This window comes from Eurypyga helias, unplaced genomic scaffold (genome assembly GCF_000690775.1).
Source record: "Eurypyga helias isolate BGI_N326 unplaced genomic scaffold, ASM69077v1 scaffold506, whole genome shotgun sequence".
Classification (NCBI taxonomy): domain Eukaryota; kingdom Metazoa; phylum Chordata; class Aves; order Eurypygiformes; family Eurypygidae; genus Eurypyga; species Eurypyga helias.
In genome coordinates this window covers 64233-90995 of record NW_010256973.1, presented here as the reverse complement: position 1 = coordinate 90995, position 26763 = coordinate 64233, and the positions used below count along the sequence as shown (strand labels likewise).

Below are 26763 nucleotides of genomic sequence, written 5' to 3'. Positions count from 1 at the left end.
GAAAAAAAGCCCCAAATTGATGGCAATTCCTACTAAAATGGAAGCTCTAGATTTAGCTTGTAATTTCACTTACAAGACATCACTTCAAAGATACAGTTAAAGCTTCCAAAATGGAAGGAAACATGACGTGAAAATAAGTATTCAGCTGGATAACAGCAGAATGAAGATCTTACCCCAAGGTAAATGCTGATGGATCTGGAGCATGTAACCCCTGATTTCCCACAGATGACATTCTCAGTAACAATTTTGAAAGAGGAAACAGGTCTGTTAACACTGCAGCCATCCTAAAAAAAAAACCAAAACCAAAAAAACCACAAAAAGCACAAAACCACAATAGACTCCATGTCTGCAGTCTTCCAACTTAAAACATAAAAGCATGAAAAAGTAAAGAAAGCTTAAATATGTCATGACTGATTCTGCCTGTTTTGGGAGGTGATGATATCTGATTTGGTAGTCAAACTGATATCACTTCCCTAGAAGATATAGTAGGCTGGTACAGAATACCTACATATCAATGACTATTTAAATGTTATTAAATCTAAAATTGCTTGTAATTACATGACAAATCTGTGTTTTCAGAAGTAAAGTCCTTTCATCTTAAGTACTGAAACAAGCAAAACATATAAAACCACATTAAATATTTATAAAGATTCAAAGTGCTGTATTGATTACAGATGCATCCTAGGGTATTTTCATTAACCATTTAAATCAAGTTATTTCTTGATGCTAAGATATTGCCCAAGTAAGCAGTAATAGGCAGATTACCATAGCTAATATATATTCACAGTTGCCATCAAACACAAAACGCTGTCCATCAAAAGTGGTGATGTGGCCTTCTCCATACAGATTACACGTTGAGGAACATTTTGATTTCTGAACACATTTCCATTTGCCTTTTGTGCAGGTGCTGGGAGTGAGAAAAGAAACCATACCCAGCTTTCAATGAAATGCCACCTTAACCTGCTTTTTATATACATGCACTTTTATAGATAAGATGCTCATTCACCTGACTTGTGTACACTGTGATCAGGTTAAAATTACTATAAAAACCATAACTAAAAGTACTGTACTTTGGGTGGAAATGGTGGTTTTTTATTACTAGATTAGTAGCTGGAAAGGGAATGAAGTACTTTGAGAATGCTGCTAAAGAGAGACAAACAATCATTTTTTTTGGGGGGGAGGGGGGGCGGGGAGGTTGCTTTTATCTACAGCAAAGAAGGAAGCTTGTGCCCTCATCTTTATTGAGGTGGAGCTGTTAATCCTTGACCTTATGTAGTTTACAGTTACAGGCCCTATTGGATGCCTTTATTCCTTGATATGTATATGGCAGAAATTATCCCTGAAACCAATACCTCGACTCTTTTATCTATACATATATACTGCCAAATGTGAAGCTTCTCTTTATCACCTATGTGCTTTGTCACTTTATTCCTTCTATTCAGCTGTTGCTGTTCCTACTCTCCTGTCAATTAACTGCTTTTGTTATGTAGTTGTACGGTGGAGCGAAACAGGTTCTGCAATGGAAAACTGTGACTCTTACCAGATTTCGCATTCAGTTTGGAGCTGTTCACCTTTTCCATAAGCTAGACCACCATATTCACATGGACACTCCTCAGCTGGAACACACCCGCCATCAAGATTTTCATATAGCCCACCAGCACAGACACAGCCTGATTCACATTTAGTGGGTATCTGGTAGAGATCAACAGATTGCAAAATGAAAAGACACATGAGATGCATTTTATCTTGTATGTGAATAGTGTCAAGAGTGAACCTGTGTAAGTTCTAATTTTGACTTGACTTCAATTTTGTGATTTTTCTCATACTAATATACTAGTCAATTGAACTTGTTTCACTTAAGTTGTAAGGTATTTGGCTACTTACACCAAGAGTCTTGCTTTGAGAAACCTGGTCTACTGGCAGATGATGGGGTACATATGACTGAAAAGGGAAAGAACGCCTTCCAGCAAAGGCTTGCCAAGCTGATAAAGAGGGCTTTAAACTAAAGTGGCTGGGGGGGGGGAACCTTAGCCCATCCCATTCCTGCCAGTTGGAGGCCACTGCCACTAACAGATGCCTAGAGCCTGGAGAAGGACCACAGGTCAGCAGGAGAGCACCTGGGGAACAAGACAAGGGAATTCCAGCTGCTCCAGTCAGCAAGCCAGCTTCATCGTGGGCACTTCCTAAATGCCTCTGTGTGAACACATGGAGCATGGGAACTGAACAAGAGGAGTTAGAGACGTGTGCACATCTGCGGGGCTGTGGTCTCATTGGCATCATGGAGACATGGTGGGATAGCAGGGACAGGTAGCCTGGGAGGAATACAGAGAAATTGTCCAAGAAGCAGAGATCAGGTTAGGAAAGCAAAAGCCCTGATAGGATTAAACCTGGCCAGGGACATCAAAGGCAACCATAAAAGCTTTTATAGGTACATAGGCAACGAAAGGAAGACCAGGAAAAATGTGGGCGCTGTCCAGAGGGAAACAGGAGAGCTGGTTTCCCAGGATACAGAGAAGGCTGAGGTGCTCCATGATTTTTTTTACCTCAGCCTTCACTGGCAAGGGCATAAGCCATATATCCCAACTTGCAGAAGACAAGGGCAGGGACTGGGAGAATGGCGAATGGTTAGGGAGGATCAGGTTCTGGAGCACCTGAGGATCTTGAAGATGCATGCACAGGTCCATGAGACCTGATGAAATTCATCCGTGAGTCCCCAGGGTACTGGTGGATGAGGTTGCAAAAATTCTATCCAACATATTTGAGAAGTTGTGGCAGTCTGGTGAAGTTCCCACTGATTGGAAAAAGGGAAACATAACCCCCACCTTTAAAAAGGGAATAAAGGGAGATCTGGGGAACTACAGGCCAGTCAGTTTCATCTATAACCCCCACCTTTAAAAAGGGAATAAAGGGAGATCTGGGGAACTACAGGCCAGTCAGTTTCATCTTGCCTAGCAAGATCATGGAGCAGATCCTCCTGGAAACCATGCTAAGGCACATGGAGAATGAGGAGCTGATTGGTGACAGCCAACATGGCTTCACCAAGGGCAGATCGTGCCTGACGAATTTGAAGATAAATATCCCAGAGCTGTGGAACTCACACATTCAATTCCAGTAGCCAGCATCTGACAGGTGGGGGCACATGCAGCTCCATACTTATTTTCTAAATTGTCAGAGCATGACACATATTTCTTAGGAGCTTTGCAGCTTTCTAGGAAAAAGGAATAAAAACAAATATTGGAGAGATTGTGAAGTAGCAATTTTACAACATAGCAGAAAAGAATGTGTTTCTAGGTAAATTATATCAGACCCATACCTGCAGGATTTTGAGGTTTGCCTGTGCAACTTAGCCTCCCATTAACGCAGTAGCTGGGGAAAAAAAGAAGAGGGGTGGGAGGGGGAAGGAATTTCAGTGCAATTCTCTCCTAAGAAAGGAATCTTACTATTTTGCAAAATGGCTTCATGTTTCTCACCTTTGGAAATGTTTCATTTATGTTACTACCTTCTCCTCATCCTTCAAAATGGAACATGAATCAACCTGCTTCTCTTTACTTTTTTTAGTACATATTAACATCAGTTTTGAAAGTGAATAGTAGGCCATTCACTGTTATGGTGGCCGGTCAAGTAATTTTTGAGGTTTGTATATAGCTGTCTGGATGTTGCTGATAAAATCTCCTGCTATAAATAATCAGATCTTACCTATTATTTTCTAATTTTTACCTTAACATTTCCAAGCTTATTATAAGTCAAATGATTTTGTTCGTTTAAGAAACTTCATATTTTAGGAAAGGGCAAAAAAGATATCTTAGAAAAGAAACCTTTGCTATTAAAAGTAAAGGAAACTGTACTGGGTTTGGCTGGAATTGAGTTAATTTTCTTTGTAGAAGCTTGGTGGTGCTATGTTTTGGATTTATGAGCAAAACAGTGTTGATAATATGACACTGGTTTAGCTATTGCTGGGCAGTGTCAAGGCTGTCTCTGCTTCTCATGCTGCCCTGCCAGTAAGCTGGGAGTGCACAAGAAGCTGGTAGGTGAAACAGCCAGGACAGCTGACCTGAACTGACCAAAGAGATATCCCATACCATACAACATGGTCAGCAATAAAAGCTCAGGTAAAGAAGGAGGAAGGAGGAATGTTCAGAGTTATGGCACTTGTCTTCCGCTAGTCATAAGTGACCATTATGCATGACAAAGTCACGCTCTCCTGGAAATGTCTAAACATCTGCCTGCTGACAGGAAGTAGTGAATTAATTCCTTACTTAGCTTTGATTGCGCATGCCTCTCTGCTTATTAAATAAGCTTATATTTTCTTATTAAACTGTCTTTATCTCAACCCACCATTTTTTTTGCTTTTGCCCTCCTGATTCACTTCCCATCTGGCTGAAGTGGAGTAAGTGGCTGAGTGGTGCTTAGCTGGTTACTGCTGTTAACCCTCAACAGAGACACATTTTCAGTTTCATAATTCTTATTTGACACACTTACCAGGTAATCCCACCAGCCATTATCGACTGGTCAGGCAAGATGTACTTTCGATCTTCAAAATAGCAGGGACAATGAGATTTACGAACACACTCATTCTTGTGGTTCAAGTACATTCCTTCAGAACAATGGCAGCCGTCAATAGGGATGTCAGTTGGATGACATTCCAGGGCTCGGTTGGAGAGTGACAAGCACGTCCTGTCACATGCCTGAGTGTTGTAGCTGAATGTTTGATTGCCAGTACAAGTAATGGCTGTAAAACAAGACAAGAGTGTATGTTAAACTTAATTTACTTTTCCTCTTCCTTGTGAAAGATAACTGTGCTCAATGTGCAGCATATATCGTGTCAACAGCTTCAACACTTAATGCTTACTATTGTATTGTGGATATGGAGCTCTAGCAAAAAATACTGCATGCCAGGGATTAACACCAACAATGTAGCTGTTTGGAATTTTTATGGAGGTTAAATATCTTCTTGCTTCTTCGTGTATCTTGGAATAAAATAATGCAAAGAGAAGCTTTGCAGAAATACCAATGTATTTTTGAGTAACTGTGAAGCCTGTGCCTCTGTTGAAGCTGCATAATAGCAAAATCACATTCACAACCAGTGGTTTTCCTAGTTCTTTCTCACCTTACAGTACAATATAGTTTTATTTATCTGTCTATTCCATCATTTAATTCTCAAGTCCTGGAAGCATTCACATGCTCATCTTAAAGCATATGTGTAATCTTTTTCATGTAGTCTTAAAATAACAATCCTTTTCTGAAACACAATAGAAGGGTATTCCAAAGTTGGATATCTGTTATCCCTTATCTGCTTTCCTTGTCTTTCTGTTCACTACTTTGCTCATTGCTCTTAAGGTGATTTGGACTCTGTTTAAAATACTGCTTTACCCTTTATGGGTTTTGTTGTGTTATGACACACCTGTAAAATCAGCAGCTCCTGGGAAGATGGCTTTTACACCTGCTGGTTGGCCTACTTGAGCAATAAGTAGTTACCTTCTAATGGCTAATGTAGTTTTAAAATACGTTCTGCCTCTTACTCAGTTTTGTCCTAAGTGATTCAAAGATGGGAATATTCTAAATAGAAACAGATAGAGCTGTATGCATACATTCCTCTGATGGCAGACTATTAAAAGTTGGTTCAGTTACTTACTACAATTGTCCATAATGTTTCTCCAGTTCTCAAGGATTAAACCCATTGAACTGCATGTCCGTGCATACGATCCCAAAGCAGAACAAATATAAGGAAAAGTCTCTTCATAATTACAGGCTTGATAGACACATCTCTGAAACCCAATACATGGAGAGTATTGTTACTGTTACTGGGGAGCAGACATTCAGAGGTGCTAAACCCTGGAGGTATTTAAAAGATGTGTAGATGTGGTGCTTAGGGACATGGTGGACATTTAGTGGTGGACTTGGCAGTGTTAGATTTACAGTTGGACTCTATGACTGTAAAGGTCTTTTCCAGCCTAAATGATTCTATGCTGAATTGCAGAGGTAAGTCATGCAAAATACATGTTATTGCATAAGTAAAACTGATTTAAAAGATCACATTAATTGCTTGATTGACATGAATATAATATGCTTACTACCTAAAAAATGCCTTTGTTTATTGTCTGCTTTTAATTTTTAATTTTCAAAATGCTTTGTGGAGATTGGCAAATATGCTTGGTTATGCATATGCAAAAATCAACACTTTGCGTATTTAAAGGTGTTGACATGAAGAACTGCAGCATGAGCAAAACCTCCTTCTGATTCATAAGGATGAGACTAGTGCCTATGACCAGACTTTTAGCGTGGTGGAGACATAATTTTCAAACCCACACTTGATCCTTAGCTTCAATGCATTGCTGATTCACATGAGTGGGATACTCTATATGTACATTCTGATCCATATTTGGACTCTCTCTGTACACCATCTATCACAATTTCCTACCTTGTAGAAAGGAATAGGGTTCACCACAGCATGGCATTTCTCAAACACTGTACCCTTCTTCGTAAGAATGGAGCAATGAGTCTCAGCAGATATTTCTAATGGAAGTAAATAATGGACATTAAACAAAAAGTTAGGAAAAAGAAGTGAAAAAAAACCTGGACACACTACTCTAGCTGAGCTTTTGGCAATGATGGATTTAACAAAAGGACAACTTAGCTTGTTAGCTTGCAGACTATACCTTTGTTCAAACAGCTCCGTAGGGCTATTCCTTTTTTTCCCCCCCCTTTTTTCAAAGACCAGTAGCAACAGAGACTTGAAAAGGAAAAGCCCGGACTTCAGTCACAGCACTGCTGAACAAATCTAAAACATCCCTGAACATTGCAATTTCACTGGAAATAAGACCAAAACCCTCTGATTCATTATCTCAATCCCAGATCTCTAGAAAGGGATGTGAAAAGCTTCCACTAGATACGTATTCTAGAAATCAGAAATGTCTTGTTGGTGACAGAATTTGTGATGTTCAATTATCTCAGTTTCTGTTTCTCAAACTCTCTCATTTCCCTGATAGGGACTTATTAAAGTATCAGGCACAGCTAGCTGGATAGACCAGTTACAACAGGATCATCTACTTACTGTTCAGTTGACTCAAAGCACAAGGGTCAGTATCTCTCTCTAAAGCAGGATGGCAATTTCCTGCCCTCCAGGAATCTACGAACAGGGAGGCTGTCCCTTCAGTGATATCCATGCTAGTCATGAAGTCATCTGTAGTGTCTCCATTGTAATTGCCACACAAACCTAGTAACAGCAGAAATACAAGAGGTAGCTGAAAACGAATCTGTACACAATGTTCTATGTTTCATTGTATAATAGCAAAAAACCTGAGTCAAATGTTCTATGTGGATTGTCAGTGAATACTATAGGTCAAGTAGCCAGAGAATCTTGGTAATGTACACATTCAGTTACTGAGCCTCTGCCTTCTCAAGACTGTCCACTTCTATTCAGTGACAAATTCATATAGATTTTTTTGTCGTTTCCAGAAAAAAGGCTTTTTCAGTGGCTTTAATTCATGTAAAAGAGAAAGGCCATGAAAAACTTCTGCAGTTACACGTGTTTTCTTATGTATATAGAATCTGTAATGACAAACAATATACATTTAGACTTTTTTAAAAGGTACAGCCCCTCTGTACTTCCCCCAAGATAATTAGAATGCAGGTTATGCCTTCGTGACTGATGTTACTGTGCAATAAACATCAACATCTCCATCTGGTTCTTAACAGCTGAGAAGCTTTTAGATGTTTAGGCTCATTGTGTTTACAGTCATCATGCAGTGCATTCAAAATACTCCCAAGAGGCAGAGACCTTACAGACTAATCTGTTGCCCTGTCATTGTGTAGTAAAGCACATACTCAAAAAGACACACATAAAACATGTGTAGAGCAGCATTACATTACACATGAAAAATGTCATCCATCTAATTTCTTTGATTAATTTTGAAGTTGTTAGTGGAAAAAAATTCTTGGCACATCAGTTTTCCAGTGCAGATATTTTTGTTCTTTTTTATTTGAATCCAGAGAAGAAAGTTTGTTCCTTAAAGGATGAGTACTAAGTTTTCAAAATAACACTCCCTACATTTTCTCCTTGTCATGGGGAGTAGATTTCTTACCTAGGGTTCTGCCTTTGAATTGTGATCCAACTTTCACATAGGCCTGGAACACAGGTGATGTTTGAACTACAACTTCCAGCCCAAAGGTTGTATACATTTGAATGTATATTGAGGATTGTCTGAAAATAGTGATGTCTCCTAAAAGAAGAAGGATATTTAGAAATAAGAGACTTTGATATTGCAAGTAATGATTTTAATGCCTATGTAAGTATTCTAGCATTTTGTCTACCAGACTTCTTCCACACACAACTATCCACAGAGCAAAAGATTTTAACCTTCCTTGAAAACCTCTGCTATTGGAAATTGTGCGAGAAAAGATGCTGGGTTGTATAAAACAGACATTTAATGCAATTTGGATTTTATGTACATTCATTCTTCTTTACCTGATTTGTAAGGTAGCCGCTTAAGTTCATCATCATCAGTAAGGAGTTCATTCTGAGAAATCACAATTTTGTCCTGTAAGAAAAGGACATGGAATGAGAAGTAACTACCTGTACTGATGGTATTCATATGTTCTTTAACTCAAGCAACTGTATCATCAGTGACGTATATAACAGGAAAAGATTGATTGCAGCTTTTACTCACATGTTATTCCACACTGCTTTCAGTTTTCCCTTTGAAAATAACTTCCCGAGTTGATGTGGCAACAGAGATCTTTACTGTGTATGCATGAATTGGAACATATCTTTACTATCTCTCCCCATAATTTTTCTGGCTACTTAAAGCAATAACTTTAGGAGTTTTGCTAATCTGGTTACTGAAATGCTGGATAGAACCTGTGCAGGAAATACTTACCTTTGCAGACAGGTAAATTATACCACTGAGTGAAGTCTCAGAATGAGAATAACCAGACTTTTCATATACAGCCATTAGGGTTCCATTGTGTGGCAGGCTGGAACTCTGGAGGAATGCAGCAAAAAGGGAAGTCTGTGTCAGGATAACAGTGATTTGTAGAATAAGTGTATATCATAGGAAGACAGCAGTTTGCGTTCCAATAGCAAACCAAAGACAGACTAAAATATATCCATTTGATATTGTGTGTTTCTGGACTGCAGGAAATTACCTTCATAAGAATATAAGTGCAAACCCCATGGAACCTGTATGATCTAGAATCAAATGTAGTAACAAAGGAGCCTCCTTCTAGCGAACATCTTCCAGGGCAGGGCAAGTCTTTGCAGTTCCATTGACCCATCGTACATTTACTAAGGAAAACAAGAAATTCTGTATAAGGTTATTCTCATACTAAGGCATTATTTACCAGCAGAGGATCTGATCCTCCTGTCTGGGCTTTTTGCTGTAGCTGATCAACATGCAAAATTGGTTAGTGAACAGTGTAACATACATATGCATCCTGAACTTTCGTTTCCACTGTTTTGAAATTTCTTTTCATTACACTCTAAAAAGTCAACTCCTTCCTAATAATGGAAGTTGTGATTTGTATCACCTTTCCCCTTGAACCTCCTATGCTGTGATTTTCTTTGTCTATGTATACCTGTTGAAGTTGTTCGTCTTACTTCAAAGTTGCTGAACTCTTGTACAGATAGTCAGTAAACTTTCCTGAATTGATTAATCATGAAAAGTGCGTTCATTGTTATAGTTCTGAGGATCAAATTCCATTACTTATCCTTTATTTAATTTATTAGAATTATGCTAGCAAGAGAAGTAACACTCAAAAAAATTCCACTTAAAAAAAAAAACCACCTTCCAAATTAAAAAAATATTGTCTTGAGTAATTATCTTCTATTTCAAAACAGAAATTTAATTTTCAGTGCTGATTTGGTGATCAGAAATGCTGAGATTGCCAGCAAGAAATAGTAAGTACTGGATATTTGTTTTGTACTAATTTTATCTCTGCTTTCACAAGGGACATAAAAATGCTACTGTTTCGTGTGGCCTGAAGGAGCCACATATTAATATCTATATGTATATTTGTACAGATTAACCAGGAAATGAGACATGTATATCTTCAACTAGAAACGTATGATTTGTGGCACTTGATGAAGGTGGACTCAGAGATGATATGACACATTTGCAGATGTCATCCAAGAAGTTAAAGCTAAATTTTCCAATTGCTTGGTGATACTCTCCATCTTTTCATGAAAGTGCCTGTTGCTACTCACCAGGTCCTACATGCTGCTTTCATTGTCTCACCAGGAGCATATATCTTCCCATTCAGTGTACACGGACACTGCTGAATGTGGACACACGTTCGATTCTTTGAGATGTCATCAAGAACAGTTCCTGCCAAAGAAGGTTAAATACTTGTCTGTGCCCTTACTTAGCACCAAAGGTATTATAGTTTGAATGCTTTCCAAAATTATCTTGAGAATTCTATGTTTGCACAGCCAGTGCCCATACTTAGAGATATAATGTGCTGGACATTTTCTCTTAATTAAAATAAAACTGACTCTTCACAAGTGATAACAGCGATTGGCTACTTTTCATTTGAAAGTGCAGACAATTATCTTCATTTGAAATTTGAACTTAATTTGAAATAACAGTAAGCTTGAATGTTCTGGTTGGTTGGGGGTTTTTGGGGTTTTTTTTGCTATGACCCTCTCATTAAGTCGGGGATTTTGAAGGGTGGACACATCCTGTTTCCTAGAGTACATGGTCTAGGTTTAAATATGTAACTCACAGCACTTTCGACTGCTATAAAATGGTGATCATATTGATGTGAGTACATACATCACAGTAACCTTGGAGGATATTTCAGTTCTGAAATTTCAAAACAATATGCAAATAATAGTCATAATCAGAATTTTGGTGGGAAGTTTATCTTGAACTATTTTAAAGGGATTTTACAAAATTCCCACAATACTGCAGAACTTCTCTGAAGTATGCTACCTCTTGCTGGTGTCCTGAAAGTCTAGATAACTGTTTGGGGTAGGAAATTAATTAAACTTCCTCACTGAGTGTTATAGTATAGAACTTCAAGCAGGTAGCATATAATTATCCCATCATGTATCACACACTGGAGAGGAAAATGCCTTCAGAACTCTGTTCTTGTGAATAGTGACCAAGGACCTTTAAGGACCATGATTATTCAAGACTCCAGTCATATTATGTTACCCGAGAAATGGCAGTCCTAGCAGCAGAATGCCCTGAAATGCACTGCTAGTTCATTATTAAGAAATCCATTCCACTTGACTGGATATATGCTGAAAACATTTGTATGACCTATTTAGGATATGATGAATACAGAAATGATACCTTCTGGACAAAAGCAACCATAGGTACAGTGACTGGAACAGCTGTACTCTGGGTTGGAACAGGTTTTAATACACGGAGACCCACATTCCTCATAGATTTGATTAGCAGAACATCTTCCCACAGCTGCAACAAATAGTGAAAGTGCTAAGATTTCTGAATTGTAAACAGAAGAATCTCTTATCTACCACCTAAGATGGAGAAGAGCTTGTGACTTTCTGCACTAACATTCTCTTACCCTGCCTCCATACTAATCTGAGTACTATCACAGAATGTACCTTACTAATATTTATATGAATCTTTAAAATGCCATGAGGAGTTCACAGTTTTGAAGGATTAAAGCCAATTGCAGACTAACCAAAGAATAAAATGGGTTACCAATTTATGTAAGAGAGATAATCTTGGAGAAGAGGAAAAATTATTTTAGAAAGAAGTGCAATTTGAAAGCTTCGGGGACAATAATGGAGCTTAGGAGGGAACGTTTTCAGTACATATGAGGGAAGATTGAAAGAAAACTCCATGTTAAACACAAAACAAAAAATCAAGAGTGAAACCAGTATGTGAAGATCAAAAGGAGAATAGAAGAACATGACATTGGAGATGCAGGATGAACAAATGATGCAGGACCGCATAAGTAACAATGGTGAGACAATAGACTATGGCAAGTTAAACTATTTCAGGAATATAACTGAACTGGAATTTCACTAATCTTACGCTAAAATCTAAATTGTAGCCAATCTTTTTGAAAAGCTTTTTGAAACACAATAAGAATGAGGAGATAAGGAGAAATGTATCAATGTCAAAGCAGTTTATTTTACAAATTTGCTTCATATATTCATATGAAAGATAAATAAAAATATGATTAAATTATATGCTTCTGAAGGGCAATATCATATTAAGCAAGGTCATTTTGAAAGTTTCTCTATTTTCAACATGAGCTGCATTTCTGGTAATTTAATGTGTGAGCTGGTTTAGAAATCAGACCATAAATTTAAGTTACTTTTGACTTTTTTTTTTTATGATCAGTGTGTTCTCTTATGAAACAAGGAATCCTGCTACATACCACTGACTTTAGTCTGAAGTTTCAGATGGATTAAAAAAGACTGCAAAAAGTGAATCAGAACTTTGATAACAAATAAGCACTTGAAAAAAGGTGTGGATAATCAGGTACAGCTTTGAGAGGAATGGAAGATTTGCCTCCTATTTGCTTTCAATCAGTAGTTGTAATTAAGGAGGTTTCAGGCTTCTGAAAATGGACTACTGAAAATTTCTTGTGAATAAAAGGGGTTATGTCAATTCTTAGCAGAATGGTTCAAAGACTTCAGAGGCCATTGAAAAGTTCTCTCTCTTCACTGGCTAATTTGCTAAGTGCAATAATGAAAAAAAAAACCCAACCAAAAACAAAACCAAAAAAACCCAAAGCCTGTACTAAGAGAGAGCAGCCTTCTTTTGGTAGTCTGAGAAATTAAAGTGATTTCACTTGCCGGATGTTTCTTTCTTTTATGGTCACTGATCTAGATGTAGAAGCAGTATTCATGCTTCCTCCTTCACCTTCAAGGTTTCCATGCTCCCCTTAATGCTTTACCAAAGATCACTGTTGTTCTTGTAAGAAAACAGTATGTTTGATATTGTAGACAGTAGAGACTTTTCTATCTGTTGATTTAAACTCCAGTTAATCATCATTCTCCCGCTATGTAAGATACAGCAGTGTTAAGTACAATCTCCTACAAATAAAACAATTCAACTTACAGCAGAAGTTTTCAGTTCTCCAGTTGAAGACCATTTGATGGGACATGGCACATTGCCTTGAATACTCTGATAGTGTAGAGCAAGTGCAATTGTTTTGTCCTGGTTCACTGCAGTCCTGCATATCAAGCTGGCAACGAATGACAAATCCATCCTTAGGCACACTGCAGGTTGGGGAGACCAAGTTAAGTAGCTGAGAGCAGATCATGGCCTAAATGAAAAGAGAAAGAAAATTGTTCTTAGCAGTGTTTCCCCCATGTGAAACATGTATTGGGTTTGCTGATTTTCTTTTCACCTAGGGCTGGAAGTGATTGCAGTTGAAAGTGTTTGGCCCTGTTATGAATGATATTATATGGCAACATGTTTAAAGCATCATTTAAGGTCTTCAAGACTGTACAGCTTATAATGTTAGGTTTCTAGTTGTTTAACAGTATGTTCTTTAAGGCTTCACTGGTTTCCATGACTATCCTGTAATGACCTGCATGAAATCTCAGAAAGCTGTAGCTAAATGCTGGTAGGTTTGTATAAGTGATATAAATCCACCCTCAGAAATGCCCACAGGCCTTTTTCAAAATGTATCTTAATGCACAGAACTCCTTTCATTCATCATATCATGCTATACAAATTTTGACTTTATCCATTTTCATGGAAGTCAGTTTTATGAAACCACTCTCTCTCTGTTGCTGGTTTATATCTTTCCACCTCTATTAGGAATTGTGCTGCAGAAAAGCCAAGAAGATCTTTCTTACATATTTTTTGTGAGGAACGGTGGAAATTGATATCTCCTCAGACAGGCAGATCTCTGATGGATCATCCATTTTTTGTAATGCAGCAAATTTATATGTATCCAGCAATTTACCTGTAAATTGAAGGGTTATAATTTGTCAGGAAAAAGCCCACATGGATTTGTGTAATTGTTGCTGTCGGATAGCAAAATCAAATTCTACACTTTGACTGTGAAAGGACTTCCTAATGAATCTACTTGATGATAACAACTACCTAGCCCCAGTCAGCAACTAAGCACCACACAGCCACTCGCTCACCTATCCCCTCCCCCAGTGGGATGGGGGAGAGAATCAGAGGAAAAAAGATATAAGAATACTTGTGGCTTGATATAAGAACAGTTTAATAATTGAAAATAAATGAAATAAAATAATGACACTACTACTATGATGCAATGAAAATACTACTAATAATGTTACTACTAATAATAACATGTAATGAAATTACACTGGTCTATTCCCAGAGAAGTGATTGCCCCTCGCAGCCAACTCCCCCAGCTTATATACCAAGCATGACATTTGATATCATGAAATGTCCTTTTGGTCAGCTTCATCAGGTCTCTGGGCTGTGTCTCCTCCCATCTGGGAGGCAGAGGCAGCATGAGAAACTGAAAAAGCCCTTCGTTTAATATAAATATTGCTTGAGAATAACTGTGTTATCAACATTCTTTTCAAAACAAATTCAAAACATAGTCTCACACTAAAAACTTCAATGTTTTATCAACAGTTTTCTCACCACAAATCCAAAACATAGCCTTCTACTAGCTACCGTGAAAAAATTAACTCTATACCAGCCAAAACCAGCACAGCTCTTTACCTGGAGTCCATTCAGTAAAGCATACTTCTATCACTTTGATAATGTCTCTGAGCTATTTCCTGATCTATGACATCTACTACCTTACATGATACCAGCTGCTACTGTTTTCCTGCCAGTTGTGTTATTTTTTTCCAGCTGCTAATTAATACCTCTTCTTTTCACCCCCCACTCTTATATTTTCCCCTACATGTGAAGTTAAACTCATCACAACTCCAAAAAAATATTGTATGCTTTTTAGAACTCTTTCCTTTGATGTGTACAGAAAACTGCACCTGGCTGTGTTGATCTGAAATTGTGCAATGTCATGTCTCCACACTAGCACTGCAGTTCATATTAACAGTGTGCTTTTAAAGCAAGTCTTCCAAACATCCCTACTCCGTAGCATTTGATTTCCATTGCAGAGTGCTCTTGGCATACAGATCTCCTTTAAGATGAAACCAAGCCAGAAGATGTACTCCAAGAGTATGTGTGATGAGCTCCAACTGCTCATGGGCATAAGTTCAATAGCCCAGATCCGAGTGACTCTGAACTGAACCCCCCAAACCACATATAGTGCAGGTGTCAGGTCCTCAGCTCCAACTGTTTTGTTCTGAAGATCCACCTTTATTGGGACATGCTACTTGTTAATGTTCTTGTCCACTATGTTATTTTCATTACAGCTTCATTCTTGCTTCTGCCTAACGTAATAATTTCTCTCACTGTCCCTTACTATCAACCTAGAATGAAAGTTAGGTGAAAGAGAGTGTGATCCTTAACACCGGTTTCTGAAATGTAAGAGTCCTTATCACTTGCCTGTGGAACCCACAATATTATCATCATAGCAAATAATAATAATCATGATAGGTATGTTGGTGACCTATGGGAATGCCTTACTCAATTCTGAATCTGAGTGAGCAGTCAGAGCGACATTAGCAGAGTATGAAATTCCCACCTTGACTCAGTTTAGTCAACTCAACTAGTTTAACTAGTTCTCCTTCCATCTGGCCTGTCCCTAGATCTTACCTTCATTCACAAATTCATTCAATTCATAACCATCATAATTTCCACACATTCCACAGGTTTTCCCCATATATTTTTTTTCAGTCAAAACCTAAAATAAAATAAACACGTTAAAAAGGATCACCATAAGCAAAATGATCTATACAGCATTACCTTTCTCAAAAAAATTCAGTTCAAGGATCCAATTAAAGGTGATCTTTCTCATTAATTTCAGTGACTTGGATAGTGGAAAAGTTTTGGAAGCAGTAACTTCTTTTTCCAATAGGAAAATAATGATTGTTGCAATTTTTTGATTCAATAAAAGAATAAGATTCTAAGATATTTTTGGAGAATTGAGGGGACATAATATTCTAAGGAGCCAGGGGAAAAAAAAAATAAAATAAATTAAAGGAAATTATGCTGTTTCCTTGCTGATATCTTTGTTGACAGAGCACAGATTTCAGGTTTGTTCTCTTACGCAACTGAAGGTTACAGGAAGAAAATCTGTTTTCAGAAGAAGGTTATTCAATTATCTATTGCTCTGGACAGCATAGTGCTAATATTGCTACTGGTGACAATCAATGAATTATTATGAAAACCTTAGATCAGAGGAAATAATCTGACTATGTAGAATATAGTGTGTACCCCTCACAGCAGCATTTCCTGTCATATATGTGATAATAATGCTGTAAATCTCCCAGACAATTCATTACATAACAATCTCCCTGTTTTAGCAAAGTTACCAGTTTAGAATTCAGTGTCTTCTGTGGCATTAATATCACAGGTCATGCTCTAAAATACATCAGGGATTTTGGAGGAAAACCAGGAAAAGATTCAGAAAAAGGAAAGAAATAAAGGAGGTGGTAGAACCATGTGTTTGAAACCAAAAGATGTCTAGGGGAAGCACAGTAGAAATGCCAAAGCTATGGCATACCTCATTAAATTCTACACAATTTCACACAACTCCAAACAACTTCAATATCCCCTTAGCAAAATATTGTAGCTGCTGGAATACTTTAAGGAAAGTTTAAAATCTGTGAAAGCATCCACAAGTCACAACATTGGTGGCTTTTTTTAACTACCAGTGCTGGAAGTGAAAGGAACATGCAGGAAAAAGGAAAGAAAAAAAAAAACCGAAAAAGAGTTCTTTATTTCAAGATGAGTGGATGAAGCAGGAAAAGAGTAAGTATTCAAATTGTAAACACATGCAAAAAGCACCCATTAAGTCTAAGGAGAGCTTTTCATTCCACTGTCATCGAGAATTTTTTCTTCTGCTTCATGAGAGCATTTTACTAACCATGAGATAGTCATCATTGTTCCACATGACAACTAGCTCCATTTCCATCAGCTTGGCCACCAGACGGGTGTTGCGCCCGTAAGGCGCTATTTGAATTCCATTGCTGGTGTAAGGCAACTTAATGACACTGTAATAAGGCAAGAAGAGAAGCTGACCTTTTCATAACAACAGTATACAGGTATTGGTTATCTTTTTTAGATATGATACACATACAGTCTGACTACTTGCACCAACATGAAATAGTATTTTTTTTTCCCTTTGCAACTAACATAAGATACGTTAAAATTTCTGTTGATTGAAAATCAATGCCTGTAGTTTCACAGAATAATCTCCAGTAGATGGTTGCCTACTGATTATACTACTGAAAATGTTTGCACAGGACTTGGCATCTTAATTTCATTTGGTTTTATTAGGGTATAGTAGTATGTTTCAAGAAACTTGTAACAATACACTTTGTATGGTAGAACTGTTGTTGATTATTCTGAAGACCTATGAACTACAGCCTATTAATATTGGAATTATTGCTACAACTGAAAGGTGGTAAGATTAGAGAAACCCAGGGTTTTGTACCCAGGTAAGTATAATAAGATACAGATAATCCACAATCTATTATTTTCTGTATCTGAATGTGCTCACAGGCAAAAACTCAACACAGCCTAACTGATAAAAATTCTGGAAGCTTCCCTGGCAAAGTTTCCTTGTATGGGAGAATCTGTTTAGAAGAATAAGTGATGCAGAACCCAAAAGTTCACATCAGTGTAATTTCTCAGCAAAACAGGTGTTTCCTGGACATAGTAATCCTTGGAATAATGTGAACAGTCAGTGGTCTCATACACAAGAACTTCTTTTTAAGCCTCTCCTATACGTCTATGTTGGTTGTATAGTTCAGTTTCTCTTGTATCCTACATACATGTTATCTTTAGCACAGAGGGTTCAGAGTTAACTAAGTCTTAAATCAAATAAACTCTAAGAAAAAACAGGAATTTCAACTAATACCTACTAAAGGGTATAAACCATTTCATCTGCGCTTATAGTAGAGATAAGCATAAGCAGACTGGTAATATCTAGGAGACTGTAGTTTCAGTGTGAGAACAGTTTTGGTTTGAGAAGGTTAGTTTATCCCTTTGCCTACACAAATGTACTCTGAGCTTGATTCAAATAACTGCAAATTAAATACTTTTCTAGGGAGTATGAATGCTTGATAGGAAGAAATGGGAGTTGAGACCAGCTAGGTGTGCTAACTTCTGTAATTTGTTCACTCATTTTTGACACAAAGTAGTTTTCTTTAGTGCAACTGCTATATAACTCCTTGCTTTCTTAAACACTTTTTTTACATTCAGCACAAAGTCTTACCCAACGCTCCTGACAGAAATGCTGCCTTTCTCAACAATGACCACGGAAGGTCCCAGCTCAATAATGATCCTCGCAATTTTTTTGTCAAGCCCGCGGCGGAACTGAATGTTGAAGTCTGGGCTGGTTTCATCACATACAGTTGCAAAGATATAGTTGCAGGTCCCAGTGAAGTCATACTGGTATTTATCAAATGTTGAAAAATGCCCTCCACCCCAGGTAGAACAGGAATCCTTGCTCAAAACTATTAAAGTGAAAGAGAAAAATGGATTTAGGTCTTCCAGCAGCCTATTTACTCATTCTGATTGCCATTTCAAATATAAATAGCAGGAAAAGCTAGTAAGTTTCTATTCAGATTAATTATGTAAACAACATCCTAGCCATTTTTTTGTGTGTGTGTGTGTAACCACAATGTTTTATCCCAAGTCACGAAATGAAACAATAGTTGAAGTCAAAGAAAAGTATTCTTATTTACTGTATCAGAGGAGCGCTCCCTTCCATTCCCTTCCTGGGTAATATAAAGGTTTACCGCTCCCTTCCATTCCCTTCATGGGTAATATAAAGGTTTACCTTCTTATTTCAGTCTGCTTAATCTGTTTGCAAAGGTGACACCTTGCTCCTAGACAGACCTTTAACATCTCAGACACAACATTTCTGAAGCTATCTATGGCAATACTGTATTATGATTCCTTGCACAGTCAGAGCATTAGCTATCTAAATACTGTCTTCAAAGCCCAACTTATAAGTCCCCATTTTTTTGGCTCAGTGATTGTGTGACAAAGTTCCAGCCAGCTCTGTAAATATATGGAATGTTTTAATCAGTTTTCATTTTTAAAAAGTAATCACTTTTCATCTGAATGGACAGATTTTAGGACATTGAGATGATTCATATTAAAAAGGGATACAATTCCAGCGCTTGATGTTAAGTATTTCTATACCTGCTTAAAGCATTTGAACTGTCCCTGTGAAGTTGACAGAACTCCTGAAATAAGTAAAATCATGTCCTTGGTTATATATTTCTGGACTCAGATCATTATTTTTCATTTTTTCATTATTTTTTGCTTATGGAGTTATATGAAACTCAGGTATCTTAGAGGCAGGAAGTATCAGGTAAGTTTAGAAGAGTCTACCTGAAATCTATATTCACTGCTTTAAAGCAAAATCATTTTTTTACTCCTAAATGATCAAATGATACAGAATGATACTGATTTTGTTGAGGTCATGTAGAAAATATTGGTTCCCAATGAGCTGATACCTGTTGGCAAAAAGTACTCCTCTTCCACACTTCTGTGCTGTCCAGAACGTCTGACTGGAAAAGAGGAATTAGCTAATTGTCATCACTGATGCTTCGTGTCCAATACCAGCTAGTTTAATGTATTGTACTTAAGTGACACTGAGCAGCAAACCCCAGCTTTTTTAGAGTGAGCCAGGGAATGATTATCTGGGGTTGCACAATTGTCAGAGTGCAATAGGTGTCGCTTCCTATAAATATAGGAGTGCCTTCAGAGTATTTGCTTTTATTTGAAGGTTATCAGAGAAAAGTAGCAAATGGGAATGCTAATAACTCAAGAAAGTTTAAAACTAGATTATATATTTGTCTCGAGTTCAGTTTTTATTAAGTGATACCTAGGGACTGTCTTTTAATTTGTGCATATCCATGCCCTATCATTCCTCTTGTTGTAAAACCAGAGAGGAGATAGAGATGATGAGTTGATTTTTTTTTTTTTTGGCTTATGTTGAATGAGAATTCACCTAATTCAAGTTGCTGTCTGCTGCTTCTGCCTAAAGAAACACTTCTCATTATAATACATTTGCATTCTGTATCATTCTGTTTGTTCTACACCTCTGCATTTTCCCCCAAACCAGATTAAGAATATAATTGACAGTTGGATGTTGAAGAGGAGATCTGCCCATACCATGACTCCCCCCACTGGTTTCTGGCTATAAAGGTGAGGAAGAACTATTCCATATTCTGATCTTCCATTTGCACATAAATTTGTTTTAACCTGCAACCTTTAAAATACTCTCATGGACCAACCTAAATGGACAATCAGCTTTGTTTCATTTCCTGCATTTTGCAGTATCAAAAGAATCCATTTCCAAATTCTTAGATAATATTAGGCAGCAATCTACAGGAATGAAAATCAAACTGATCACACAAATGACCCCAGTAGCAAATTTCTAAATGCGGAAGGCTACTAAACTGCTCACAGTTTCTATCCTTAGGCATCAAAACCTCAGCATGGCACATTAAAGCACTTTGGAATTAGTGTAAAACTTACCAGAGCGAGGCAACATATTTTTACATATTTGTCTTTTCATAGCAAAATCTTCATTTGGCATTTCTAAAAGTAATGATTTAAAATGTATGCTCCTTGAGGCAAGGACTTATTTTTATTATGTGTTTTGTACAGTGTCTTTTTCATTAGGAAATTGATGCTGATTGGAGTTGTTACTCATAGTTGAAATGTCAACATTAAATACCAGGTCAGTCACTTACTTCTTTGTAGAGATTCTTTCTGTTTTTGGAGAAAAAAGTGGGGCCAATAATTTCCTTCAAAGGCTGTGGAAGAAAAAACACAACAGGAAGAATTTATATTCTGAGCACAAGGAAGCTGAATATTTGTATATTTAATAATTTTTAAACAGGGTACTATTCAAAGTACTGTCAGCACATGTGCATTGTGTCCTGCCACAAAAACAATGGAAATTATAGTGGATAGACACCTAATTAATCTCTTAATAAAAAAATTCTTCTGTGACTGGTACAATGTTACAAAAAGCTGCCAGAAACCCTATGCGATGTGGGATTTCATGTATTTCATCCTCAAATCCTATGTTCCTCGTTTAAAAAAAAAAAAAAAAGGGGGATCTTTCTTCATGCTTTTTTAATTCTTGTTCCACCATCTGGGTAGAAGTGGTGGAGAGAACAGCCAAAACTGGGAAAATAAAGGAAAAGTGAAGTTTGGCTAGTGTTTCAGTACAACCTCCATGGTTGGCCTGCAACTCTGCAGGCATCTCCAGAGTACAGCACACTGCTCCCTCTGTCCTTCCACGTTCCTAATGAGCTGTGCATCACAGTAAGTACAGCACAAAAATCAATAGAGTCAGTTTGTATGGCTATTGAGCTAACACTCTTTACACCTAGAGTTGCTCATGACTTTTTTCAACCCTTTGATTTTGTTCAATAATCTATTATTATTGGTTTAACAGTTTTGCAATCACTACAGTTTAACCCCGAACTACAAACTCTACATCAATGGGATTTAAGAGTTTGTACCAGCTGCCTTCAGAGGATATTTGATTTGCAGGAACTGAAGATATACCTAAAGCATTATTTCCAGTGAGATCTAACTAGAGAGCTTATTGTAAAACAAGAACTCTAATACTTCATGGACAAATATTTTAGATCAGTACAGACTGTTTGGCTTACAAAGCTTTTTTGTGAACTCTTCAGACTCAAAATTCACAAGTCTAAGCATGCCAAACAGTTACCAAATGTTACAAAGACTCCAGGTTTGATATTTAGATTCAAACATTGAATGTAATAATCATCCTGGATTATGTGGAGTTATGTAAGAGTTATACTGAAAATAATGAAGGATATGAAATCCACTTTAACATTTTGCTTGAAGAATGGCTAGTTAAAAAAAAAACCAAACCAAAACCAAAACCCAGAGCTATTTGCTGACTATCTGCCAATAAGTCTATATCCTGTCAAATCAAACTATTAAACTAATTACAGTATGGTAATTATTCTCAGCATTTTCATTGTTTTTCTCACACTTAACTCCTAAGAGATTAGTAAAATCATCCTGGCAATTTTATTAACCATTCACAACGACATGAAATTGTAGATTGCATAGATGCAGGAAGTGCTATGGCCCCATGTAGAAGTTGTACCTAGCAACCATTTAGGAATTTTCCACTGAAAAGGCTTTCCTAGTGGTAAATGAGATTTCTAAACTACTGAAATCTTCCTTATTTACATTTTACTATTCTGCAACACTGTAACTGTATTCTGTTTATCTTTGAGAAACAGGATGATTTTGAGTTGACATGAAATACTTAATTTTGAATTCGTTCAATAGACTTTAAACAGACTTTAATTTTTCTAATATAAAGGAAGTTTTACTTTCAGTTCCTACTCTACTCTGGTTGGCCTGACTTCCTTGAGAATCATATCTGTCACAGAGCAGTTTCTGTGTGGTCAGTCTGTCTTGTTCATGCATGTTTGCTGCTTTTTTTTAGTTATCAATTGAAAGAGGAAGTCGGTCTTCCAGTTTCCATCAGACTTCACATCAAATACATGTTCTTACAATGAATATTTACAGTTCTAGTTAGAGCCAAGACTTAAGGTATGGAATTTAGATGCAGAACCACGATGAGGAGAATTCAATCCTTTCAATCCTTGCTTTGATTTAACTCATTCTAAAGAGACAAGACTTGGGTCTGGATTTCAAAACAATGAGCATCTTGCATGCTGGCCAGTTTTAGAACATACAGATCAATCTCTTATGGTTCAGATATGACTCCAAAAATTGTCTGATTGTCTGAAATCTTACTTGACAGAATGAAATCTCTATTTGTTTTCACAGTCTCCAACCTCACATGGTATTTCAAGGCCCCAAAATGCTGATACATCCCACAGTGAGAAGACTGCTCTATAAGAATTTTCTAGATCCTAACTTTAGGTTTTTATGTTTAAATTCAACTGAAGCTTCATCATAGACAATCAAGTCCTTTATAGATGAGGCCCTATTTGTAATTTCCAAGTTTATACATAAAGCTTGTGTCCAAATAGGGCTTAACAGTAATTTTCCATTTGATTGAGAGTATTAATATTTATAATAATACATCTACTCATCTAACATATGAAACCATGTAGATTAACAACTTGCAGGCATCTGTGTTTGGGGTTAGGACCCATGTTCTGGTACTTTATTTGATCTTGGTTACAATGGTGCTAATGCAGTGAATGGAGTTATACTTGATTTATAACAATATAGCTAAGATTAGAAATTGGCTCCAAGTGTCTACAAAAGGGTTGAGTTGCTTTTTTTTTTTTTTTGTTCTACAGTTTAAGTCAGTGATTTAAGAGCAATACATGTCCTCATGTAATTTGAACTATATGGTTCATTAAATGTAGTAAACACAGTACAGAAGAAATAAATTTAACTTTGCTGAAACTAAAGCAAGTAAAGTATGCTTTATAGCAGCTTGCGACTATTTTTGAAATCAGAACTGTAACAATTCATGATTACACAGAATGTACAGAAGTGATAAAAATAAACAATTATCACAAGCAATGCCAAACCATGGCAAAAAAAGCCCACTCTCAAAGAACCTATTGAAAATACTACAGAAGGAGGAATGAGTAAGAAGGCAGAGTAGATAAAGAGTCAATGAACTTAGTTGTCAAGTCTTTTTAAAACATTATTACAGAGTCATCTGATATTCAGATGGGTCGTATCAAAAAGGTAAGGCAGAGCCCTTTAAAAGACTAAAGAATTACATTGAAAAATATATGCAGGAATACTTTTAAGAGTCATGTAAATTTTTTAAGCCTGGAATCCTTTGCCTCTTTTCCAGCACAGGATTCTTGCTATCACATCATTCTTCAAAAAAGTAATGCCATCCCATACCTCACACTTAATATTTTTTGCAGTTGGCATAAAAAGAAAAAAGGTTTTGATCATCATTCTACATAGAAGATATATACAGCTTCCACAATGACATCACTAGAACACTGCATCATGAACATCTTAAAGATGAAGGCACTTGGCAGCTTGGAAAGACAACATTAAAAAAATACTCCCTGTATCTAGGGAACCAGTTTTAGGAAATGATCCAACAAATCAGTAAGCACATTTCTAAAAAAGGTTAAGAACAAACAGTTCTATTTCAGTCATGTACTTATTAAATATGCAGTTGTGTTTTAAGATGTAGCAAGGGAGAAGAAAATGTGTAAACTTAATTCTGATGGTTGGGGAAAAGGAGAGTGAGACCTGAACCTCATTCCGTTTTAATATTACAGTGAAGTCACCCACTTTGTTTCAATACATGCATATTTTCCTTCAAATCATATACCAAGAGTAACACAGGCATCTTAGACTTACCAGCAGATTGCAGAAAACTGCAGAAGATGAGCAGTATTACTGTTGGCAACATGATGCATGCCCTAACTGGAGAGTTCTTTCAGTACACTCCTCCGTTTCAAATGGCAGTGCCACTGCTGCCACTTCCTAGGCTTACCTTTTCAAGCTTGGATGCTTTATATACAGAATTGCAATGCCCTCCCTCATTCCCATGGCTTTCAGAAATTGCAACAGCAGAGCACCCGCCAAACAGGATCTCCTCTTTATCAAGCTCAACACACCTAAATGCCATTTAGAAAGAAAAGAAAAAAGAAAACACAAACCTCCTCCAGTTCATTATCATTCTTGCAAGGTTTTTATAATGGCTTCTATTTGTAACAGCTCAAACACATTTAGCTTCATTTACTGAACAAATTTGGTATTATACCCAAAAGCAACATGCAAAAAGACAAATAAAATACACAAATTATGGTCACTATCTGATAAGGAGAGGAATAATACTGGACCAGTACACAAAGTGGAAGAATGAAGTGCAGGAGTTTTGGAACTGCTGGAAAGAATGTGTGGATAAAAGATGGTAAGGCATGAATGAACAGATACAGATCTCAGATTTTTTTTATTAACTTTTATTCGCTCTACCAAGTGATTGTGTTCATCTCTCCCCTCTGTGACTTTTTAAGCAAAGTGATAAACTTCGCCCCAGTAAAAAGGGCTGTCCGTGGTACAAGCACAGGAATATGCAGCTGCTTTCCTGAATTTGCAGAGGAGCTAAATAAGGTCTTGCCTACCACCTTAGCAATGCCAGGTGCAGAGGGCAATCTATTTTACCAAATGGGAAAGGCTATTGCACTGTGGTACTCTGACAACTCTGAGAAATTAATCTCCACTTTCCCACCAACATCCCAAAAGATCAATTCCAGTTCTGTTACAACACTTGGATCTCTCCACATCAGAGGTGAAATGTTGAATGCACTGGATGTGTTCATTGTATCACTGCCACCCCTGAACTGACAAAAGACAAGAACTTTACTTTCTTGATCCTGTTATTTTGCACTAGCACAGTAATTACTTAAAGAAAAAAAGAGTCTAATTAGAAGACAGCTTTCCCCATAAAATATAAAAGGTATGGATTACGTGTCCAGTATGAATCTCTTCAGCCTTTTCTGTTTCACCTATGCAATAATTATTTTATGTAATTCATTACTTTCCTGGATTTCTATTGTTCGTCCTTCCCTGGTATCATTCCTTTGCTTAAAAACTGTAGTTTCATTCTTCACAGTTTTAGGAAGTAACTGCTCTGTGAAGTTCAGGAACTACAGCACTCCCCAACAACTCACACTTGATGACTGATAGTGTCATACAGAAATTACCTTCCTCTGACAGAAAAGATGAAAAAAAAAATCACTTTTATCAAATAGGTATTAATTTTCATTTGTTACGTATGTACATAATCTTTCTGTCAACCAGTAATAAATTAAAAGACTTAATATCAATGAGCATTCCATGACTTGCTCATTTCCAGAGCTCAGCACTTGAGAGCAACATTTTTGCTCTGCCACCCCATGGAACTAAGATCACTGGTAATGTGTCAGAATGTACCAAAGCCTTTATATAACACCTAACAGCTGATTTTCCTCTTACACTAATGAAACATAAGCCTTTATGTTTACCAAAAACTTCTATGTCTTTATTACATGAATCTTAAGAATAACTCATTAAATGTAAGTACTGGCAAAAGTTATTATAAATACTTATCCAAAATATTGTTGGTTTTAGCTGACACTTATTCTGAGAGTCAGGATTAAGGTTTTACCTTCAGATATCCTGAAATGAATTTCACTGAATCAGCCTAAATATTTATGATTCACCAAGTAATTTGTTATTTTATGAGGACATCCAATGATTATATAAATACAATTAATCAAAAGCAGACATCTACAACCACATTTTAGTCAGCACTCCAGACCAAGATAAAAGCGTTTGCTGCAGGACTGTGAAAAGTGACGAAGTCTGAAGTACATGGACAAGTATTTTACATTGGAAGAGCTTTATGAAAAAATTGTCTATCCAGTTTGTAATGGGTTTAATGGTTTTTTCCATGTCAAAATTCTAACTGATTTAGTAACATCATTAACCATCAGAAAGTGGCAATGTACATGTGAGCAGAGATTATTGTAGCCATATACATTATCCAGTAAAAGTTTCTCATAATTTAGGAGTAATTTACTTTCTAGAATTATGTATACTTCTGGAAGATTTTAAAATGTCAAAGGAATTTATGTTAAGCCAGAAATTATGCATATCGTACTACTGCAGAAAGAAAGTGGAGTTTTTTTGATTTCTCCACTACAGTGGGAAGGAGTTAAAAGGAAATATTCCTATGCTGTAACATATACTGGTTACT

The 26763-nt window shown here is 36.9% G+C and overlaps 1 protein-coding gene across 1 annotated transcript in view; it reads right to left on the bottom strand.

Annotated features, from left to right (window-relative positions):
- Positions 1–20604, bottom strand: part of MUC6 (mucin 6, oligomeric mucus/gel-forming) — a gene marked incomplete at its 3' end in the record, with an annotated part of 30500 nt that extends 9896 nt beyond the window's left edge. The window contains exons 1-21 of the mRNA XM_010153821.1: positions 20544–20604; positions 18265–18505; positions 16912–17038; positions 15639–15726; positions 13787–13896; positions 13041–13248; positions 11295–11417; positions 10202–10322; positions 9145–9283; positions 8877–8981; positions 8465–8537; positions 8082–8219; positions 7052–7213; positions 6419–6513; positions 5633–5765; positions 4480–4729; positions 3314–3366; positions 3099–3208; positions 1541–1692; positions 766–907; positions 174–284 (exon numbers count right to left, since the gene is read on the bottom strand). Coding sequence (XP_010152123.1) covers positions 174–284; positions 766–907; positions 1541–1692; positions 3099–3208; positions 3314–3366; positions 4480–4729; positions 5633–5765; positions 6419–6513; positions 7052–7213; positions 8082–8219; positions 8465–8537; positions 8877–8981; positions 9145–9283; positions 10202–10322; positions 11295–11417; positions 13041–13248; positions 13787–13896; positions 15639–15726; positions 16912–17038; positions 18265–18505; positions 20544–20604 — 2742 coding nt within the window. The remainder of the gene's footprint in view (positions 1–173; positions 285–765; positions 908–1540; positions 1693–3098; positions 3209–3313; positions 3367–4479; positions 4730–5632; positions 5766–6418; positions 6514–7051; positions 7214–8081; positions 8220–8464; positions 8538–8876; positions 8982–9144; positions 9284–10201; positions 10323–11294; positions 11418–13040; positions 13249–13786; positions 13897–15638; positions 15727–16911; positions 17039–18264; positions 18506–20543) is intronic.
- Between the last annotated feature and the right edge of the window lie 6159 nt (positions 20605–26763).